This window comes from Spermophilus citellus (assembly GCF_964194105.1).
Source record: "Spermophilus citellus genome assembly, chromosome: 3".
Taxonomy (NCBI): domain Eukaryota; kingdom Metazoa; phylum Chordata; class Mammalia; order Rodentia; family Sciuridae; genus Spermophilus; species Spermophilus citellus.
The window spans coordinates 80,712,651-80,732,140 of record NC_138184.1 but is presented as its reverse complement, the minus strand read 5'-3'; the positions used below and the strand labels follow the sequence as shown (position 1 = coordinate 80,732,140).

General features: G+C 45.6%; 1 protein-coding gene across 5 annotated transcripts in view; it reads right to left on the bottom strand.

The window, feature by feature from the left end:
- Window positions 1-299: 299 nt before the first annotated feature.
- The window catches only part of TAOK3 (TAO kinase 3), a 190,015-nt gene continuing 170,824 nt past the window's right edge, over window positions 300-19,490 (bottom strand). For all 5 annotated transcript variants that reach the window (XM_081287950.1, XM_081287948.1, XM_081287951.1 and 2 more), the window contains 5 exons: window positions 17,701-17,904; window positions 10,630-10,869; window positions 9,043-9,255; window positions 2,486-2,668; window positions 300-1,553 (listed from right to left, as the gene is read on the bottom strand). In XM_081287950.1, coding sequence (XP_081144076.1) covers window positions 1,392-1,553; window positions 2,486-2,668; window positions 9,043-9,255; window positions 10,630-10,869; window positions 17,701-17,904 — 1,002 coding nt within the window. In that variant the 3' untranslated portion in view covers window positions 300-1,391. The remainder of the gene's footprint in view (window positions 1,554-2,485; window positions 2,669-9,042; window positions 9,256-10,629; window positions 10,870-17,700; window positions 17,905-19,490) is intronic.

Sequence of the window (19,490 nt, the reverse complement as noted above, 5' to 3'; positions counted from 1 at the left end):
GGCCCCTTGAGCAGGAACAGTGCGACACCATCTTTAGCCCTGGAGAGGAACCTGGAAGACACGGCTTTACCTGAGGATCTTGAACGGAGCCTTCGTGGAGCATCTGAGGCCACAGAGAGTGGTTTGGGAGGGTGGCTCTCCCTGGGAATGCTCACCTGGTGAACCTGGAAGGGAAACCTGTCACAATAACACAGCAAGGCCATGTGATGAACACTTTTATTTACAAATATAATTAAAAGCTCTGACAGTTATCATGCTCTTCCTTGGAACCTGAAAAATGTTTTGTTTTTAAAGTGCATGCAAAAGAAGTAAAGCCTTTTTTTTTTCATCATTTTTTATTGTAAGAAAATACACAGTTTGAAAGTGTGAATAATGCAGTATTTATGACCAAGATATGGGACTCAGGAAGGGGAAGGGAAATAAAGAAAAAGGTCAAGATGATCTGACTGAGAGACAGAGTGGAACTCCAAATACTGAATTGGAAAAGGGGGAAGGTGGGGAGGAACAGGAGGAGGAAGTAAAAAAATTTGATCAGAGAAACAGTTAAAATACAATATGAAAATAAGTAATACCTCTCCTTAAATTCCTTCTATACACAAAATACACGATTTGCCAAAGCCCAATTTGTGCTACTGGGATTCTGTGAGCTCCTTAAGTGTATTCACATCCTCTGCAACAGCAGAAAATGGTTATGATACAATCAGAATATGCTGAAGACAAGTTCAACTCTTGCCAGCAGGTTCTTAAAAATCACGAGATCTCTTCACCCCGCCCACCCCCCCAGCCCCAAAAAAGTAATATGTCACCACTGATATGTACATCACAATTAGTTTCTGTAAAATGTATCAAATTTTCAATCTTTAATAAAACTTTGTTTTTTTTTTATTCCTGATGAATAAATACCAAAAAAATAAAATAAAATAAAATAATGCAGCAGCTAGTTAAGGTGTAAGGCTGCGGATATTGTGTCTCTCTCCCCCTTGGCATTTATTATTATTATTATTATTTTTTTTGCTTTACTTTCACAGATTGGTGGTAATGAGTGATTGCTTAAAGCAACATATATATCCACTTTTTTGGTGGTGGTGGTTTATTGGTTTTGTTAAAACTGTCTCCATAGTTTTCACTGAAACATTTTGAATCACATCAATACTGTGACATGTACTATGAATAGAAGAGATGGCCAGACTCTGGCCAGCACTGAAAGTTGACACGGGGGGAGGAAGGGGCCCCTGATGGAGTAAGAATAAACAGGCACTAGTCCGACACGATGTCAGTAAGAGTAAGAGAGAGAGAGTGAGCAACGCCCGTTAAAATGGGGAATGTGGTTTTGCAGGGTTTGAATTTTTTTCTGTTTTCTTTTTTTTTTGTAAATGGCAAAAAATTTAATCTCATCTATAGTCCTCCTTAGGAAAATCTAATGTAACCAAATTCCCAAATCCCATTCTGAGGCTCTCCATGTCAAAAGTTTCAATCTCTCGCTCTTGCCTTTCCAGTAGGTACTTGATTCTCTCGCTGCGCTCCTTCTGCAGGGCGGCCAGCTCCTCTTCAATCTGAAACACAGTAAGGGGCCTTTGATGGAAAGGGCCTCCCAACAGATGCCCACAGGATAAGCAACAGGCACATGCACGCCCAGGAGGCATGTGCACCTGGGCCCAGGCTGGGGCAGCCCTGAGGCAGGTGTCTGGCCTAATCCATTCTGCTTAAAACTTGCTGCAAGAATACACATGTTGGGGTGGCCTGGTGTGAGCAGCGCCACCCTACCAGCTCAGCAGCTGGGCGGCTCTGTCCTGTCTCAGCAGAAGCCAAGACACTAGAGCACAGATGGCGCTGCTTTCCCACCGTGCACCGGTTGGTTGCCTTTTGGGTCCTTAGATATTTAGTTCTAAGAACTGGAGCTAAAAAAACTGCTGTCTCAGGGAGCCACTGGAAGAAAGGGCAAGTAACTGGTTAAGCAACTAGATGCTTCCATATTTGAGGTGCCTTGTGACATCTTTCTCCTCCATGCTCCCCAGAATATCTATCTAAAGCACTGAATATTTCAACTGGGATGACGTCCATTATGCGTGGCGGTATCAGCCTGTATTTGTCTTAATTCTTGTTTTAAGAGCCCTGCTGATGATCTCTCTTGGTTTAAAAACACCCAAGAAGCCAAATCTCGGACTTCCTCATGCCATTTAGCAGTACTCTCTGTGTGTCATGATTACCAGGCAGCAGCCTGTAGGGAAGGCCTGGGGCTTCCTAACAGAGTAGCAGAAGGGCTTAAGCAGTGCGCTCAGACTTCTCAAGGCAGCGAGCTGTTCTGAGCCTTAGCGTCCTGGCCTGCAGAACGTGGTCCAAGTCTGCCCCCCAGGAAGACCAGCAGTATAATGCAGATCTAAGTGAACATTGCCTGGTGTGACCCTTGTGACCAGGGGACTCCATAAACGGCAGGTTCCTGGCCTGCAACCCCTTCCCCAGCTGCACGGCCCCCCGTAACTCATACCTTCTGCTCAAGATGTGCTCTGCGCAGAGACACCCTCTGCTCTAGCTTCTGCAGCTCACGTTCGTGTTGTGCCTCTGTCTGCATCTTGATTTTGCTCTGGTAGGCGTTGAGCAGCTCCATTTCCTGCTGGAGCTGTAGCCTCAAGGCCTGGCATTCTGCTTCTTGAGCCTCATCTAGCCGTAACTGCGGGCACAGAAGACACACACTTGTCACACAGCCCCCCGCTGGCTGCACTTGGGGACTACTGGGAGATGTCTCCTCTTTTTTACTGAAAAGGGTCCCTCAGAAAAACAGATGCCCTGGGTATATTCGGAGGTAGGATCAGAGCCAGTGAAATCTGCCCAATGGGCTACAAAGTCCTAAAAACACAGTCTTTTAAATATGGTCTGAAGCCACTGTAGCAGGTGTCAGGAAGCTCTTCACGCTAGTGACAAGGCCTATGGATGTGCAGATGGCATGTCCACACCACCTTTCACTTAGAAGTGTCACCTGACCAATTACTTAACCTCTCCAGTACTAGGAATGGAACCCAGAGCCTCATGTATGCGAGGCAAGCGCTCCACCACTGAATGCACCCCCAGCCCCTCGCTTCTCCTGCTTCATCACAAGAAAACAAAAACAGTTCCTATTGTCTGAGATCGATGTGAGGATTACATGAAAGGATTCGTAAACAATCCCAGGTATACTGCAATCCCAGTAAGTCGGGAGATTGAGGCAGCAGGATGGCAAATTCAAGGCCAGCTTGGGCAATTTAGTGAGGCCCTGTCTCAAAATATAAAAAAATTAAAGTCTGAGGACATAGCTCAGTGGTAGAGCATCCACGGGTCCTATCCCCAGTACTGCAAAAAATCAACAGATGAATACATAAGCAAATAAATACACACCATCCCAGGTAGAGAATAATCCCAGGCTAAGTAGTCAGTAAGTCGTGTCTGTTGTTATTTTGGTTTTGACAAGACTGTTTCCATATCTGGATATCTTTAACCCCCAAACCATAAAGCCATTTAATATGCTCAGTTCTAAATCAATCAATCTAACATCTATAACACTTAGGACACGTGCCACAGTTCATTTAGGCAATATTGGCGCCTGTTGAGGACTACCCAAGTCATCTGGATAGCTGGTCAATAACTCAAGTGGTTCAGAGTTTGTTCCCAAAAAGCATCCTTGTCAATCTTAAGGGGCATAGTCTGATTTGAAGTAACAAAGTCTACATTATAAGGTGGCCTTATAAGTTCCTTTGATTCCCACGGTATGGAAACTTGGCGTTACATACCAACGTGCCCACATCTTGTGTGGGGAACACGCGGGCCCACTCTCAGAAAGGCCTAAAGGCTCTGGGCCATTAGCAGGACTAAATTCAGGGATTTCTTTGCTCTGCCCAAGGCTTGGCTTTGTCCAAACATACTGGCCCTTAGTATGGCTGGGAACTTTGAGATCAGAAACCTTCAATGAGATAATCCAGTCTACCCTGAGCTTATCTGCATGTTTCCATACATTTTCTTTTGTTTCCATTTTGCCAAGATATTACTCTCTACCTTATCTACAACTTGTAATAATTAACAATGTCTTACAATCTCCTGGTTGAGAAATGACTTTTTGAAATGTTATTTGCCTACTATCTTCTTTAGTACTTTTGGAGAAATACACTATAGAGATTAAAGGAACCTTAAATAAATTATGCAATTATATTTCCAAGGTACCTTCTAATAATTAATCCTAACCAGTTTTCATTAAAACCCACTAAAGAGGATGGCTCACTCTCTTCTTATTTTCCCAATGCACAGTTGACCTGCAGCAGGAGCAGCCTTCCAAATGAACGCTGAGGAGTTCTGTGGCTCCCAGTGAGGGAGGTTACTAATTCCCTCTTGATATGCAGGCCTCTTACCAGTAAAGGAAATGGAAGCCCTGCTCTTTCCTACTCTCCCGTTTGAGTTGCTAGAATCCCTGAGCAAGTGGGCGAGAGGCCCATCCTCAGGGCATCTTCTTTGGTTTCTGGTTCTTTATTACTGTCGTCCATAACTATGCTTTGTCCCAGCTCTGACTACGAAAGTCCCTGTGCCAGAAACCAGGGGGACACTCCAGGTTTTGGTATTCATCACCTGAAGCTAAACACACCAAATCCACTAAAAAGTTTTATAAGATTATAGGTAGATATCAGTCTGTTTTCTAAGGTGGCTTCAGTGCAAGAAAAGGAAGACAGGTGGCAGTATAGTGGGCGCCAACCCCTCAGGCTTACAGGGACCCCTCGAGGGTTCAAATTCTGCCTCCAGCGCTCATTGGCTGCGCTGCTCCCGCCCCAGGGCTGGTGTGCTACCTGAGGGCCACTGAGGTGAGGCCTTGCGAACAAGCTTCACTAGATAGACACACTCGTTCATTTACCGGGGTCTGGGTTACTTCTGCACTGTAGTGTAGAGTCAGCCAGTAGTGATAGACACTGTGGCCCATAAAGCCTGAGATATTTCCTATCTGCCTCTTTTCAGAAAATGTTTGCCAACTCCTTGTCCTAAGCAGGAGCTAACCTGAGTGGCTTTCCTTTAGAAAACCTCATAGGTGGGCTGGGCTGGGGCTCAGGGGTAGAGCGCTCATCTAGCATTGTGAGGCCCTGGGTTGGATCCTCAGCGCCACATGAAAATAAATAAATAAAATAAAGATATTGTGTCCAATTACAACCAAAAAATAAATATTAAAAAAAATAAAAAAAGAAAACCTCACAGGTAAATTTAGGGTTAAATATTAACTACTTGAAAGGGGTGTCACAAAAATGAAATATTACCCACCCGCAATACTCAACACAGCAGGGACAGTGGGATGTGGTCACTAAAAGACAGCTGCTATGGTCAAACCTGCTTTGATCTTCTGTCTCAGGAGAGGGCATTTCTCTCCTTGTAGTCAAGGGCAGTCATGAACCTCTATCCCTCCTCCCCTCCTCTCCCATCTGTGTGACCTGCAGGCACGGGATGTCTGGGGTGTGCCCAAGTCACAGAGGCTACTGCAGTTATCACAAGACAAAACCCCCAAGCTCGCCCCTCCTCCCTCTCTCTACACTCCTCACTTCACACTCAGGTTGAGGTGACCCTTCTGTTTATATGGCTCACAAGGAGGCCTCCGCTGGCCATCACCAACTGCTGGCCATCATGATCCTGTCCTTCCTGGCCTGACTCCTAGCAGCACTGGCTACTGTGGACTTTACCTTTCCTTCTGGAAATCCTTTCTCGCCTCCTGAGACACTGCAAACACCCGAGATGGTTCCCTGGATTGATCCCCAGCAGGGCTGGGGGTGAGACCCAGGGCCTCCTGCCTTCTGACTCTGCCACTGGCCATGCAAATGACTCCCACCTGGACCCCTCGGTTCACACTGCCCTTCTGAGGCCCAGACCAAAGTATCCAGCCTACAGACACACGCTCCGGCTCCACACAGCCCAAGTCAACTCATTATCTTCCCTTCCTGCCTCCCCAGCCCTGCCCACTTCCTTTTCAACCTGTAGGTAGCTGGCCATCATCTCTGCCTGTCACTAACTAGGTGCCTCGACTTTCCCTCCTGCCCAGCTCTTTCAAGCTTCACCCCCACTGCTGCTCTCTGGTGAAGCCACCACTCCCTGGTGCCCAGGGAAAAGCAGTGGCATTTAGACAATCTCCTCATACCTGCTCTTGCCATTCTCTACAAGTCACCGAGTAAACATTTAAAAATACAAATCTGGTGCCAGGCCCCTGCTCAATACTCTTCATCGGCTTCCAGCTGCATTTAGAGTAAAGACCAACAGTCTGCATGGGTGCAGGCCCCTACGCCCCAGCCCATGGCCCTGCAGGCTGATTCCCAGGCTGGTCTCCTCCTGGATCACTACTTTCCAAACACAATGGACGTCTGTGAGTTCTTCAAAAGTGCCACGTTTTCCCATCTTTGCACATCTAAATACTCTTGTCAAAGAGGCCCTTCCCAACTCTGGGCCACCCAGCCTCCTGTTCACACTCCACTGGATTCTTGCACTCACTCTGCTGCTATGGAGTGGGCTCTTCAGCCTGGTGTCCTCCACTCTTGGGTAGATTCCATGAGGTCCTGATGGCTATCTCACTCACCCTAGCATCCTGGGAGGCCTGGGGCACAGCCCAGGGAGAACCCACGGGATGGCCCGGTCCTGAGGTCTTCCTTCAGCTCTTTCCCTTTGCAGTGGACTCCCGGCCACTGCTTGCCCTGCAGCTCTTTTCCTTTTCCACTGACCAGCCTCTGAGAGGCCGCCTCACACTGTCTGCCTCACCTGCAGCCCCCCTTTCAATGCAGGATCACGTCTCCCACTCCCACTGCTCTGGGGATTGTCTGTGACCAGCAGTGGGTGAGCCCACAGCTTATTATTATTATTTTTGTGGTGCTGGGGACTGAACCCAGGGCCCTGTGCAGCGAGCAGGCCCTCTACCAACTGAGCCGTCTCCCCAGCCCCAAAGGTTGGGATTCTAATTGGTCTCTGTGACAGCTGAAATCTTCAGCTAGAACCTACGTCCTGGCCTCTCGACCTCCTCTCTCCTGATCCCCCCTTACGTCGCCGAGTGTTTGTTTCCTTTGGACTGCTTCTATGTAGCTCTCACATGCGGGTGTCCACCAGACTCTGTCCTTGGTCCCCTTTCTCTCTAATTCCATCTGCTGTCCTCAGCAGATCTTATCCATTTCTAACAGCTACCTCTAACCCATTTGGCAAAGATGTCTGTTTTTTTGTCTTTAACCCATTATGTCTTATCATCCTATCTATGGGACACTTGTAAAAACTTCAATTGAGGGCTGGGGTTGTGGCTCAGTGGGAGAGCACTTGCCTCACACATGGAGGCACTGCATTCAATTTTCAGGATGGCATATAAATAAATGAATAAAACAAAGGTCCACTAACAATTAAAATAAAAAAATCTTAAATTGAGCAATTTTATAGATGTCTTATAAAATTTTATAGGATGATGGGACATAATGAGTTAATCCTGATCTCTCTCCTGAACTACAGATTTCCATATTTATATCTTTCTATGGATACCTGCCTGGCTCAGATACCATGTCCACAACTTAGCCAATGACCCCCCCCCCCCCAAGGCATCCAAACTCACCCCCTTCTATTTTTCTACCTTGGTAAAGTGATGACTTATTCCAGTCTGTTGTCAAACCTACCTCTCAAATTGGTCACTAAGTTCTCTCTATATGCTTTCTAAATATTTTTCAAATCTTTCTCTTCCTTACCATTTCCTTTAGCTTACCCTCCTTCTGGTTTTTTGAACTCATTTTTGGTTTGGGGACTGCACCAGGGACTCACACAAGAAGCCTGCACTCTACCACTGAGCTGAGCCCCAGGCACCATGCTTGGACATTTCCCCCTGGACTACTGAAATAACTTGCCAACAGGTCTCTTTCCCTATATTTGCTGCACGACTGCCACTAGCTTTCTGGCACACAGATCTGATCCTATTACTTTCCTTCCTAAACAGGCTTCAACAGCTCTCCACTGCTTCTGGAATCACGAGTAGACTCCTGCTCTTGCAGATCTGACTGCGAATCTCTACCTGCTTTCCTTAAACAAGCATTTCACACCATGGCAGGTGCTCACTGCTTCTCAGCTGTGCCACCCTCTGTCGGGCCGGAGTCTTGCACAGACTGTGTCCTCTGCCAGGATTCACTTTTCCTCTTCTGCCTGCTTGGTTAGCTAGTACTCTCTAAGACACTTCTCCTTGTGAGACCTTCACTGAATTTCCAGGTTCGCTCCATCCCTGGCTTAAGGACCTTTACCACCTCCCTTTTTGGGTTCCCATAATCCCCCTTCTTGAACTCGGGGCCCACCTTCAAGTTCAGGGAGTGCCCCAGATGTACTTTCCATTGTTTGGATCTGTGCCTATCTGGGTTTCTTTGTGGAACCTGCTGGCTTCAGTGACTTCCACCGAGCCCTGGCTCCCATAGGGAGACTTTCCCTAGACCAGATTCCTTGTTCCTACTTGTCCTCCCTGCCCCCCAGCACCTCCCACTTCAAAGCACTCACTATGCTTTATTATTATTGCTTAATTATCTGACTTCCTGGCTCCATGACAGAAGGGTGAGGACAGAGACCCATTGTCTATCTGGCTCATCACTCTATCTCTGAGCCCAGCAGAGGGCTGGACACTGAGGTTTAGCAAAAGTTTATTGAATGAACGTGTCTGTGTATCTGTCTTCCTCACTTGACTGTGAGCTCTGTTAAGACTCTGTTAAGACTCTATTCACTGGTGCCTGGTATCGTTGGGGGTGCTGGTCAGTAATCTCTGACGAATGGACACAGGACATCATATGCGGTATCTATACCAGCTTGCCCTCAAAGACCCTATGTGCCACAGGTTGGATTCAGCACATCATTTCTTGAGCTCCAGCTTATAAGATACACTCCAGCAAGTATCCACAGGGGCTTGGCTTTATTCAGCGTCGTCATTTCCTCATTTCTTTGGGCAGAAAAACACCCAGATCCTAAATTTGTGCATCCTGGGAACCAAAGGCTGGATCTTGACTTTTCTTGAATCCCAAAGCTCTTGAAGTTGTGGCACCCAACCTAACCACTTACCGCTTGAGAGGCCATCATTTCATTTATACTCTGTTCATACTGCTCTGCCAAAATGGCAAGTTTTCTCGTCTGCTCATCTTTCAGTGTCTTTAAGATTGTTTTGTGCTCATTCTTTGGAGTAACTTCCAACTGGTGATTCTTGAGTGCTTTATACTGTTTGGTCTGTACTTTGCAAGTGTCCTGAAACTGTTTTTTAATTTGCATTTCCATGGCCTGTTAGAAAAAGTGACAAAGGGAAAATAAAGATGTGTCAGTGAAAACAGAAAGTTTCTGTTATGATGATACAATACAAGGGCCAGGGCTATCTGTCTTTTGGTGCTGTGACCAGCACAATCATGAAAATAACGCAGACAAGGGCAAACTCTAAGAAAAAAAATAGCAAACTCTACCAGTGCTTCTGTGTTTATAGTAAATGGATAGAAATAATTTTGGATTTGCAACTGACCTCAAAGAAAAAATGAATTATAATAAGGGGGTAGCAATTCTAAGCAGACTGCAGAATATTATGAAGCTCTGCTTGTTAAAAGGTTAGCCATTATTTTTATGGTTTCCCATCCAAGTATTTAGTGTTTCCTATCGTGTGTTGTTTCTTCCTCCCTTTTTGAGTGTGTGTCACGTAAGCCATGTCCCCATTTCCGAGTGTGAAGGGGGTGATGTGATATAACCCGCTCCCTCCACCAGTCAATGAAGGAGAAAATCTTCGAATTCCAGCCTGTTTCCACTGTACTTCAATATGAACTGAGAGAACAGTGATTGTGGGCCCCCCTGCCCCCCATTAAGAGGTTGTGCTTACATGTGGCAGTGTCAAATTTGTACTCTGGCCAGGAGACCAGGGGATGTACTATTAAGGCCAGAAGGCATTCCATCGGCTGCCCCCATAGTCACGTGTGCTTTTTATGAACACTCTGAAGACTTATAGTGACAGAGATCACTAATTAGATAGTTTAGGATTTGGCTAGAAGAGGCACATGGCCAGTGTGACTGAGGTTGGTCTCGTGTCTGTGCCAATGTTGACAGTGTCCTCTGTGACACGTACCAATGGCTTAGTACACAGAGCTTGTTAATTAGCAGGCTGCTAAAATTAGCAAGAGGCGGGCTAAAGGAGTTCCTCCTATCCCTGGTCTGGCGCAGGGGCAGTGAAGGCCTGGCACGAGTGGATTCCGTTCTGATCCCCATGCTCATGCCAGCCACCTCTGACAAATCACACTCTCCTACTCAGTGGGAATGTGGCTTCAGGGTCCTTCTCAGGTGTACAGCAGCTCTCAAGGTAGTTACTATCAATATAACTCTGTCTCCTGGAATTAGAATCATGGGCTGCTACTCATCCAAGTTTAGAGAGGAAGGTCATGCAGAGTTCAGGGAAATGACAGAGCAGAGTAAAGGGAAAAATCAAGAGATCACGGAGTACGGCGGTTATCAAAGCAGTTTGCAAGATACAGATGCCGGAGCTTTGCATCTGGAGATTGTGACTTGGGTGTGGGGCCCAGAAACGGGAGACTGCCAGTCATCCAGGTGTCCTTGGAACCACTGGTCCTCCCCAACTCTGTCCCGGGGCTTACGCTAATGGGAACTGCTCTCTCCTCTTACCTTTAAGTTTTTTGGCTGCTGCCGGAGTTCCATGACGTGCTTTCTGTGCAGCTCCCGCTCCCGCCTCTTATTGTACTCCAGCTGGTTCTCCAGCTCAGTCTGGTGCTGTAGCCGGATCAGATCCATGCGCAGCTTCTGCAGCGTGTGCAGCTGCCTGTACTCGAGCTCTCGGGTGGACTCGTCGTGCCGGATCAGCATGGCATGCTCCATCTCCTTCTGCGTCCGCTTTTTATTCAGTTCCTGTGTTCAGGAGCAAACAGTAAACGGAGAGGGATGAGCGGAGAGGGACTGGAAAGACTGCGAACTAAGGGAGGGATGGCAAAGATGGCACCGCCCGGCCCTCCGGGAACCTGTCAGTGTCTGTGGAGGCAGGACTCGATGGGAGCGGATGAACAATCCCTGCAGCCTCAGGCTCTGCTGCGGGGTTCACTGCTTACCAGGCGGGCAACTTGCTAGCAGCCACCACTGTACTAGCTGTAATATGGGATTGGTTCTACCTGACGCCCTCTTACCTTGCTGGGACCCTTAATTAGGCGACATGTTTGTTTAGATCTAAATACATGTTCCTTCAGTTAAGCTTCTGGTTCTGCACCCTGGCTGCCCTTTAAAATCATGTGATGAAGCTGTTCAAATATATGATGCTTAAAACCTGAAATTCTGATCATTCTCTGGGGTGGGATCCTGGCCTCAATTATTTTCAGGGGGGGCTCTGGGGACTGAACCCAGGCGTGCTTTACCACTGAGCTACATCCTCAGTCTTTTGAGACAGTGCCTCACTAAATTGCTAAGGCTGGCCTCAAACTTGTGATCCTCCTGCCTCAGCCTCTTGAGGAGCTGGGATTACAGGCCTGCACCACTACAAGGCACCTGACCTCAATTTTAAAGACTTTTCCAGGTTACTCTAGTATGCAGTCAGTGTTGAGAAACTTGATTAAATGGGTATCTTCAATGTTCCTAGTTTTCTGGGAAATACCCAGTTTTTGTACATGTCAGAAGTAGGCCAATTATCTATTTTTTAAAATCTGAGTTTAGGGCATGCTGGTACAAAGCAGAGAAGAGCTCTTCCCTTTCATCTTTTCCATTACAGTCTGTCTGATCGTTGTTGGATCTAATCACTCTGTTCTCTCAGCTCTGCTCATGCCTGTCTGTCTCTTCATCTTTATTTCCTCCCTCCCGCCTTTCCTCCCTGTTGTTGAAAGGAGGAAGGAAAGCAAACTAAAAAAAAAGGAAGTTGGGCAAATTTTTTTTCTTCATTTACCAATTCAAGACTATTTCCTAAATGCACTATGTACAAACACCTGAACCATGTGCTCTGGGTACATACAGATGTTTACCAAGCCATGACTTCCGTCCTCATCTGGCTGACACTCTGAGAGGGAAGTGTTATAGGTATTCATTGAGGGACACACGTGGCTCACAGCTGACGGAATCATAACGGGGCCCAACTTGTGCCCGTTTCTTTTCTAGGAATTTGGAGTTGAGGTTCAGAGCCTGTTAATCTCTGTGGGAGGCCAGAATTGAGGGTCATATAAAGACGACAGATGTGGTAGTTGTCTGCTGCTATGAGGATTGAGGATTAGAGAAATCTGGGTTTCAGAGGAAGAATTAAAAAGAAGACAGACGTGCAGGGAACGCAGTCATGCTCAAGTTCCTGACGGTCCCGGAACTGCCTTGAGTCCACCTGTGTCACCACTGCTGAGTTTGACGAGATATTCCTATACTTTGATAATAAATTTCCTGGCTTTGGCTTAAGCTAGTCCAAATAAAATTTCAGTTAACATGCAAAAAATAATCTTAATACAGGGAAAACACTTTTATGTGTAAAGAGAAAGGTTGGAAGTGATGAGGGCTAGGAAAGAGGTCAAGATTTTCTATAAGATTTCTGAAGAGGGGAGTAGAGTTATTAGCTAAGAAGATCAGGAAAAGAAAGCATTGACTCTCCTCTTTGTTGGCATACCCTATAGGGGAAAATGCAACTCCTTTATGTTCATAAAGCATCAGAAGATGTATGCATTGGTGTAGAGAGAATATCCTGCACACTGGGCCTTCTATTCATTGGAAGGAAAGTCCTTTACAGCCTCTAGAACCCGAGCACAGTCACAAATCATTCATTTGTTTCTTCAACAAGCATTTGTTGAGCACCTACTGGGTGTTGGGCACCACTGTGGGCACTGGTGACAGAGCTGGGAACAAGCAGCCCCCTCGTGGGGCTTATTTTCTAGCTCATAAATACCCAAAGTATGCACATCATTTAAATTTGTTTCAAAGAAGTTGAAGTCTCCCAGATCATCACTCCCAACCTCCTGATTTTCTTTTCTCTGTCTTGTTTTTCTTCTTCCTCTGGACCCCCCCACCAGATTTCTCATTTTAGATCAGTAACTGGCCCCTAGGGGGCACCAAAGCGAGAGAGCTCTCCTACAGACTGGAGCTCTCCAGGACTCAGGGCCAAGAGAACGCCCAAGAAAACCCTGAGTGGGTAAAGGTCCTGTTCCCTGGCCTCTGTTCCAGGCGTCCCAATATTGAGCATTTACAGACCCACAATTTCCTAAATTGTTAAGTCCAAACTGAGTTTGAGCTGCCCCGTGCCCTGAAATTTATGGGGACATGGGCGGGGATAACAAAGCAAATGAACACTTTTAGAGGATGGGCTTTTCTCCATCTTTAATGGAAGGATTCAGGATACCTGCAAATACCTGCATCAGAATTACCTGGGTTATAAGTGATCTATAAGCAGCTACCCAGCTAATTCTGACTTATCTTAAAGTTTGGGAATCCATGGGAAAATGCTCAGGGTGTGACCCCACTCTTTACCTATGGCTTTGGGCAAGTGTCTCTTTTTGGTACTGGTGATTGAGCTCTGAGGCACTTAATCACTGAGTCACATCTCCAGTTCTTTTTAGTTCTTATTTTGAGACTGGGTCTCACTAAGTTGCTGAGGCTGGTCTCAAATTTGCAATCCTCTTGCCTCAGCCTCCAGAATTGCTGGGATTACAGGTATGTGCCACTGTGCCAGGCCTTGGACCAATCTCTTAATCGACATGTTAGCATCTTCAGGAATAGAGGATCACAGGCCCCACCATGCATTATTAGGCATGTAAAAGTGAAAGGAAAAATCATAAGAAAATGCTTCAGAATACATAAATATGTCTTTTTTCTGTATTCAGAAATAAATATTTGGCATTTAATATCTTAAATCTAGTTTTAATAAACTATTCAAAGAATGAGAGAAACATGATACTGACTATTATCTTTGTTTTGTATATCTGAGTTGCTGGGGTGTAAATGGTAAGCTCCCTAGAATACTTCAAACCATGGAAAAAACATTATTAATCATTCATCTTATTTTGAATCCTGTACCTACATAATAATGTGTAATGTGCCTTCAATATTTTAAAAACTGGAGTCTCACTGTGTTGCTCAGGTTGGTTCAAACTTCTGGACACTAGGGATCTTCCTTGTTCAGCACTCCAAAAAGCTGGTACTACAAGCACATGCCACCACGCTGGGCTCTCAATTTTTAAAAATCATTTCACGTACCTTTTTTTTTGTATGGGGGGTGGGTACCAGGGATTGAACTTGGGGGCACTCAACCACTGAGCCACATCCCCAGCCCTATTTTGCATTTTATTTAGAGACAGGGTCTCACTAAGTTGCTCAGCACCTCCATGTTGCTGAGGCTGGCTTTGAATTTGTGATCCTCCTGCCTCAGCCTCCCGAGCTGCTGGGTGCACCTGGCTTATTTCACATATCATTTAATCCTAACTTCAACCTCATGAGGCAGTAACCTTGCAAAGAGTTTAGATGGCATAAAAGGCATTTGGGAAGGCATGGAGGGCCTATCATAAGGTCATACAACTTCCATAAAGTAAAATTAAAGCTAAAACTCAGGTTTTTAGGTTTACAAACATTTTCCAGGTGATTCTGCCTGCCAAAAGCACTCTATCTGCCCTGGAGGGAGTGCAGGGTGAGGGACAAAGGGCTCCCTTTTCCTCAGCCCTTACCCCACCGTGACAGCTCACCAAGCTCAGGGCTGACAGACATGTCCCTCTTATGACACAGCTGCTAAACACAAGACCCTCTTCCTGTGCGTCTACCTGCTGGGTGAGACATGGCTCTGGGCTGCTCCCTGCCTTTCCCTCGGCTGGAACTACGTCCAAGCACTTTATTCTAAAGTCCCAATGGAAGTGGTGTGGCTTCTTTAAAAGCAGTGGATCTCTTTATCCTCATGGCTACTGAGACTTGAGGAAAAACCAGACTCAGACATTCAGACGAACATGCTGTTAGCCTCTGACGTTTAAAGTTTTTCTCAGGTCCAGCCCTTTGTTTGACATCTGGAGGCAGAGGGTGAGCATCTGTGTGTGGTAGAGAGAGAAGAGGCTCAACCCAGACTGTGGTGATCCTTTCACATGTTTCAATTAGTTGAGGCAAAGATACAGGAAAACAGGCACTCTTCTGCTCTGTGGTGGGAGCATGCAGCCTTTAGAGGGCAATTTGGGGATATTTATTTAAAAGTTCAGGTGTATTCATTCTTTGATCCAGAATTTCCACCTCTGAGACTACATCTACAAAAATACTTGTATATGTTAAAAAATATGCACAAAGATATTCTCTGTGGCATTGTTAGCAATATCGTAATATTTTAAACAAAATGCCCCCTGGGAAGTGCCTCACAAAGTAAATGACCATGTGGCCAAACAACAAAACACTGTGGGGTTAAAGAGAATGAGGCAGCGCTATGTGCTCGACAGTAAGTGGCAACAGAAGACAGGGGGATAGTGGAGTGGACGTCTGCTACTTTTCTGCAGAGAGAGTGTCGCAGAAGGACTGGGCACACCACCCAATATAGTTCTCTCTCCTAGGAATCTGAATCATGTTCAGAAATGATCCGAACATTAAAAAAATGGAGATATGGCCACATGATGGTGCCCTGAGGAGTGTCCAAGAGCTCCTGCCCTCTACAATGAGGAAACTGCTTTTCCACGGTGATTCTTGAACTTTTCCGGCTCTCTTCTTTAGTGTTGTCACCTACCCCATTTCCTTCTGGTAAATTCTTTTCCATGCTTAAGTCAGCCAGAGTTTGTTTCAATTGTTTGCAAATCAAAAAATCCCACTGATATATAAGCTGTATGGCATGGGCACCCAAAAAAAAAATCTGAAATAATATATGCCAAATGAAGGATTGACTGTCTCGGGGTACATACTGGGTAAAATGAGATTATCAAAAAGGGGAAAATGGGGTGATGTTAGTGGAAGGGTACAAAATTCCAGTTATGCAAGATAAATATTTTCTGGACATCTACTGGACAATGGTGACAATGGTTAGCAGTCCCGTACTGCATACTTACCATTTGCTGAGAGGATGGATCTTAAGTTGAATTTTATGAGCGCGCACACACATATGCACGTGAACGCACACACACACACAGTAACTATGTAGAGGCAATGAGTATGTTAATTAGCTCGAATGTAGTGATCCTTTCACACTGTGTATATATATCAAAACGTCAAATTGTATACCTTAAATATATATACGTCTTGTACGTCAGTGATCTCCCAGTAAAGCTGCTAAAAGGACTTACTACTGAGCTTTATATATTTCTGTATGTCTTTTTCTCAATGTCCTTTTATTACTTTTATAGATAGAAAAACTTTGAACATTTTCATGAAAGAGGCTCTGGAATAGGACTAAATAAAAAGAAATTTTCTGGACTTCAAGAAAAATAACCTTATAGAGCTGATCTTAGCTCAGTTGGTCAAAACCCGATATGGATGAAGTCACGAATGTAGTTTGTATTATTTTAGGGGAGTAATTATCTTCCATAGCTTTTTTTTTTTAAAAGATTGATGTGATTTTTTTATACCTTTATTTTATTTCTTTATTTTTATGTGGTGCTAAGGATTGAACCCAGCGCCTCGCACATGCTAGGCGAGCATTCTACTGCTAAGCCGTAGCCCCTGCCCTTCTATAGCTTGTATTGATGGTAATTGTCCCCATAGCCTGAGACTTCCTCCTATATGTGCTATTAGAGTAACGATAATTAAAGAAACCCAAATACTTTATTTCTGAGTGGCTACTGAACTTATTCATTTTGACTTTTTGACTTCTGACAAGTTCAAATGTATTAGATGAATCCATTTCTTACTAAAACCTTTCTTTCAGCATCTCTGTTTCTACTCAGATCTACATTTCTCCAAGTCTTAAACCATAGAAGTAACTCTGAGTCCACCTCCCTCTTTTCTCTCAAGTCTTACTTATTCTGTACTTCAAATTGTGTTTCAAATCTACCTTTCTTTGGATACCACTGACAGCCATGTCCACACCCTATTTCCCATCACTCCACTCTCTGCTCCTAAGTCTTTCCCCTGTGATCCCAGGATTTGTCAAACTTACATTCCATTATTGCCCCCATCGGGAGCCTTTCTGATTTCTTTCCCCTTTCATTATTCCTATCCTGAGATGGGAATTCCACAGAACCCCTTTGTGTCTGTGCGTGTGGGCTACAGAGGACTGCAAGCCGTCCTACATGTCAGTTGTTGCCCCTGACTCATGAGATTGTGATTGATCTGTTACATGTCTGTGTCTCCTAGATCCATTCAGGACCACTCGAAGGCAGGAGCATAGCTGCTTGGTGGCCCTGGTGTCTGCCCCAGTGCCTAGCATAGAGGATGTACTCTGGAAATGGAGGATGACTGAATGAATCAACTTGAGAACATCGTGCTATCATTTGTGTTTCCTGTGGAATCACAGAAATACAAGTCTTTGACAAGCAGGCAGGAAGCAAAAATTCTCTTTCTACTTCTTTTGATTCTTCACTGTGTGACATGTCTCATAATAGGTGTTCACTAAAATTCCATTTCATTTACTAAGAAAAAATCCATTTCTTGTTCTACGAATTCGGCTTTCTCTTATCAATGGTAAACACATTCCCTGACTTGTGTTGCATGCTTGCTGTGTGTCAGGCTGTGCTAAAGGTGAAGGACATGGGAATGGATAAAACAGACAAGGTCACCACCCTCAAACGACCTACTGCCTCCCGAGCCAGTGCCAATAGTTATGAATGTGACAAATACCTCCCGAATGTTTTGCTGCTCCACCTCGTGCCGCTTGGTCATTATTTTCCGCTTGAAGAAACGACAGTTTTTGTCGTAGTACAGTCTCTGCTGAGTGAGAAGGTGGGCTTCCTCTTCAGCCTGCGTGTGCTGCAAGTTCTCCTTATGCTTGGATATCCGCTCTTGCTTTTCTTTCTTGGGTGTGCTGTGGTCCTCATTCATTTCCTTTAAAACACAAAAACAAAAAACGAACCCAAGTGGGTCTTGTGAAAGGGACTATATGACATCTTACTGCAACTGCAGATGCAGCTGTTTGGAAATCAGAAGACACAGTATGGGAAGGCTTGGCGAGGCACATCCCCGACTCCAGTTTTTAATGATTTGGATCCATTCGTTGAGTGTGAAGTGAGAGGGGCCCTTGTGAGGTGTCCTATCTCTTGCTTCTTGTACTCAGCAGTATTTGTTCCCTGGCCAGTCACCACACACTCATGTAGCCCCTCTCAGGTGCCAGGCCCCAGGGCGCAAGGGTGAGCAAAAGACCACGGTGTCTGCTACCTGGGGACTCCACAGTCTAGAGCTGAAAACTGACCAGAGAACCACAGGAATGGACTGAAAATCACCGGGAGAACTGCTGTGAAGAGGAAGAACTTGGTCCTTTGAGAAAGTGTGATGATGACCCTTTGATTTCAGTGACCACCAAGCTGAAATTTGAAAACTGGGAGGAGCTAACCAGTGCAAAAGGAGAGGGGGGAACACCTGGGTAAGGGGACAGCCTGAGCAGCCCCTAGGGTGGGAGGCCAGGGTGCTGGGCGCAGTGTGCTGAGGCAGGACCTTGCGGGCCTGGTGAGGGCCGAACCTCAGCAGATCGTCCATGTGGGGGGGTGTCCTGGTGGAATGCACTTCAGAGGGATGGTTCTGGCTGTCAGGTGGAGAGCAGATTGAGGGAGACAAGAGTCTGAATATCCCCTAGTCCATGGGGACAGCTGGGGGCTGCTGCTGCCCAGACTCAGGTGAGGGAGAGAGGTAGGCGCAGGAGAGGGAGGAAGAAAGAGAGGAAGAAGGGGAAGAGGAGGAGGAGGAAGAGGAGTGGGGGAGGGGAGCTGCCACTGCTTGGACAAAGGAGGTGGTGACAAGACTGAGGGAGGTGGGCAGATTCCAAAGACAAGAGGTGACTGCAGCACTAGTTTTGAATCTCAGGAGAAAGCATGATTCACTTGGGATTAGAGGGTAAAGAAATCACCTGTATTTTTTTAGTTGTCCATGACCTTTATTTTTTTTTTAAACATATTTTTGGTTGTTGATAGAGTTTTATTTTATTTATTTACCGTGGTGCTGAGAATCGAACCCAGGCAAGTGCACTACTGCTGAGCCCCAGCCCCAGCCTCTCGACCTTTACATTTTTAAAAAATATTTATTTTTTAGTTTTAGGTGGCCACAATATCTTTATTTTTATTTTTATGTGATGCTGAAGATTGAACTCAGGGCCTCATGCATGCAAGGTGAGCGCTTTACCGCTGAGCCATAACCCCAGCCCCTTGACCTTTATTTTGTTTATTTATATGTGGTGCTGAGAATCGAACCCAGTGCCTCACACATGCTAGGCAAGCGCTCTACCAGTAAGCCACAACCCCAGTCCTCATCTGTATTTTTGAAAGGGAAAAATTCATGATTTTTCTAGAAGATGTGAGCAAAGGAAAGAAAGCAGTGAATCAGAATAGTTAAGATGTTAATCTGGGGCTGGGTTGTGGCTCAGTGGCAAAGCACTTGCCTTGCATGTGTGAGGTACTGGGTTTGATTCTCAGCACCACATA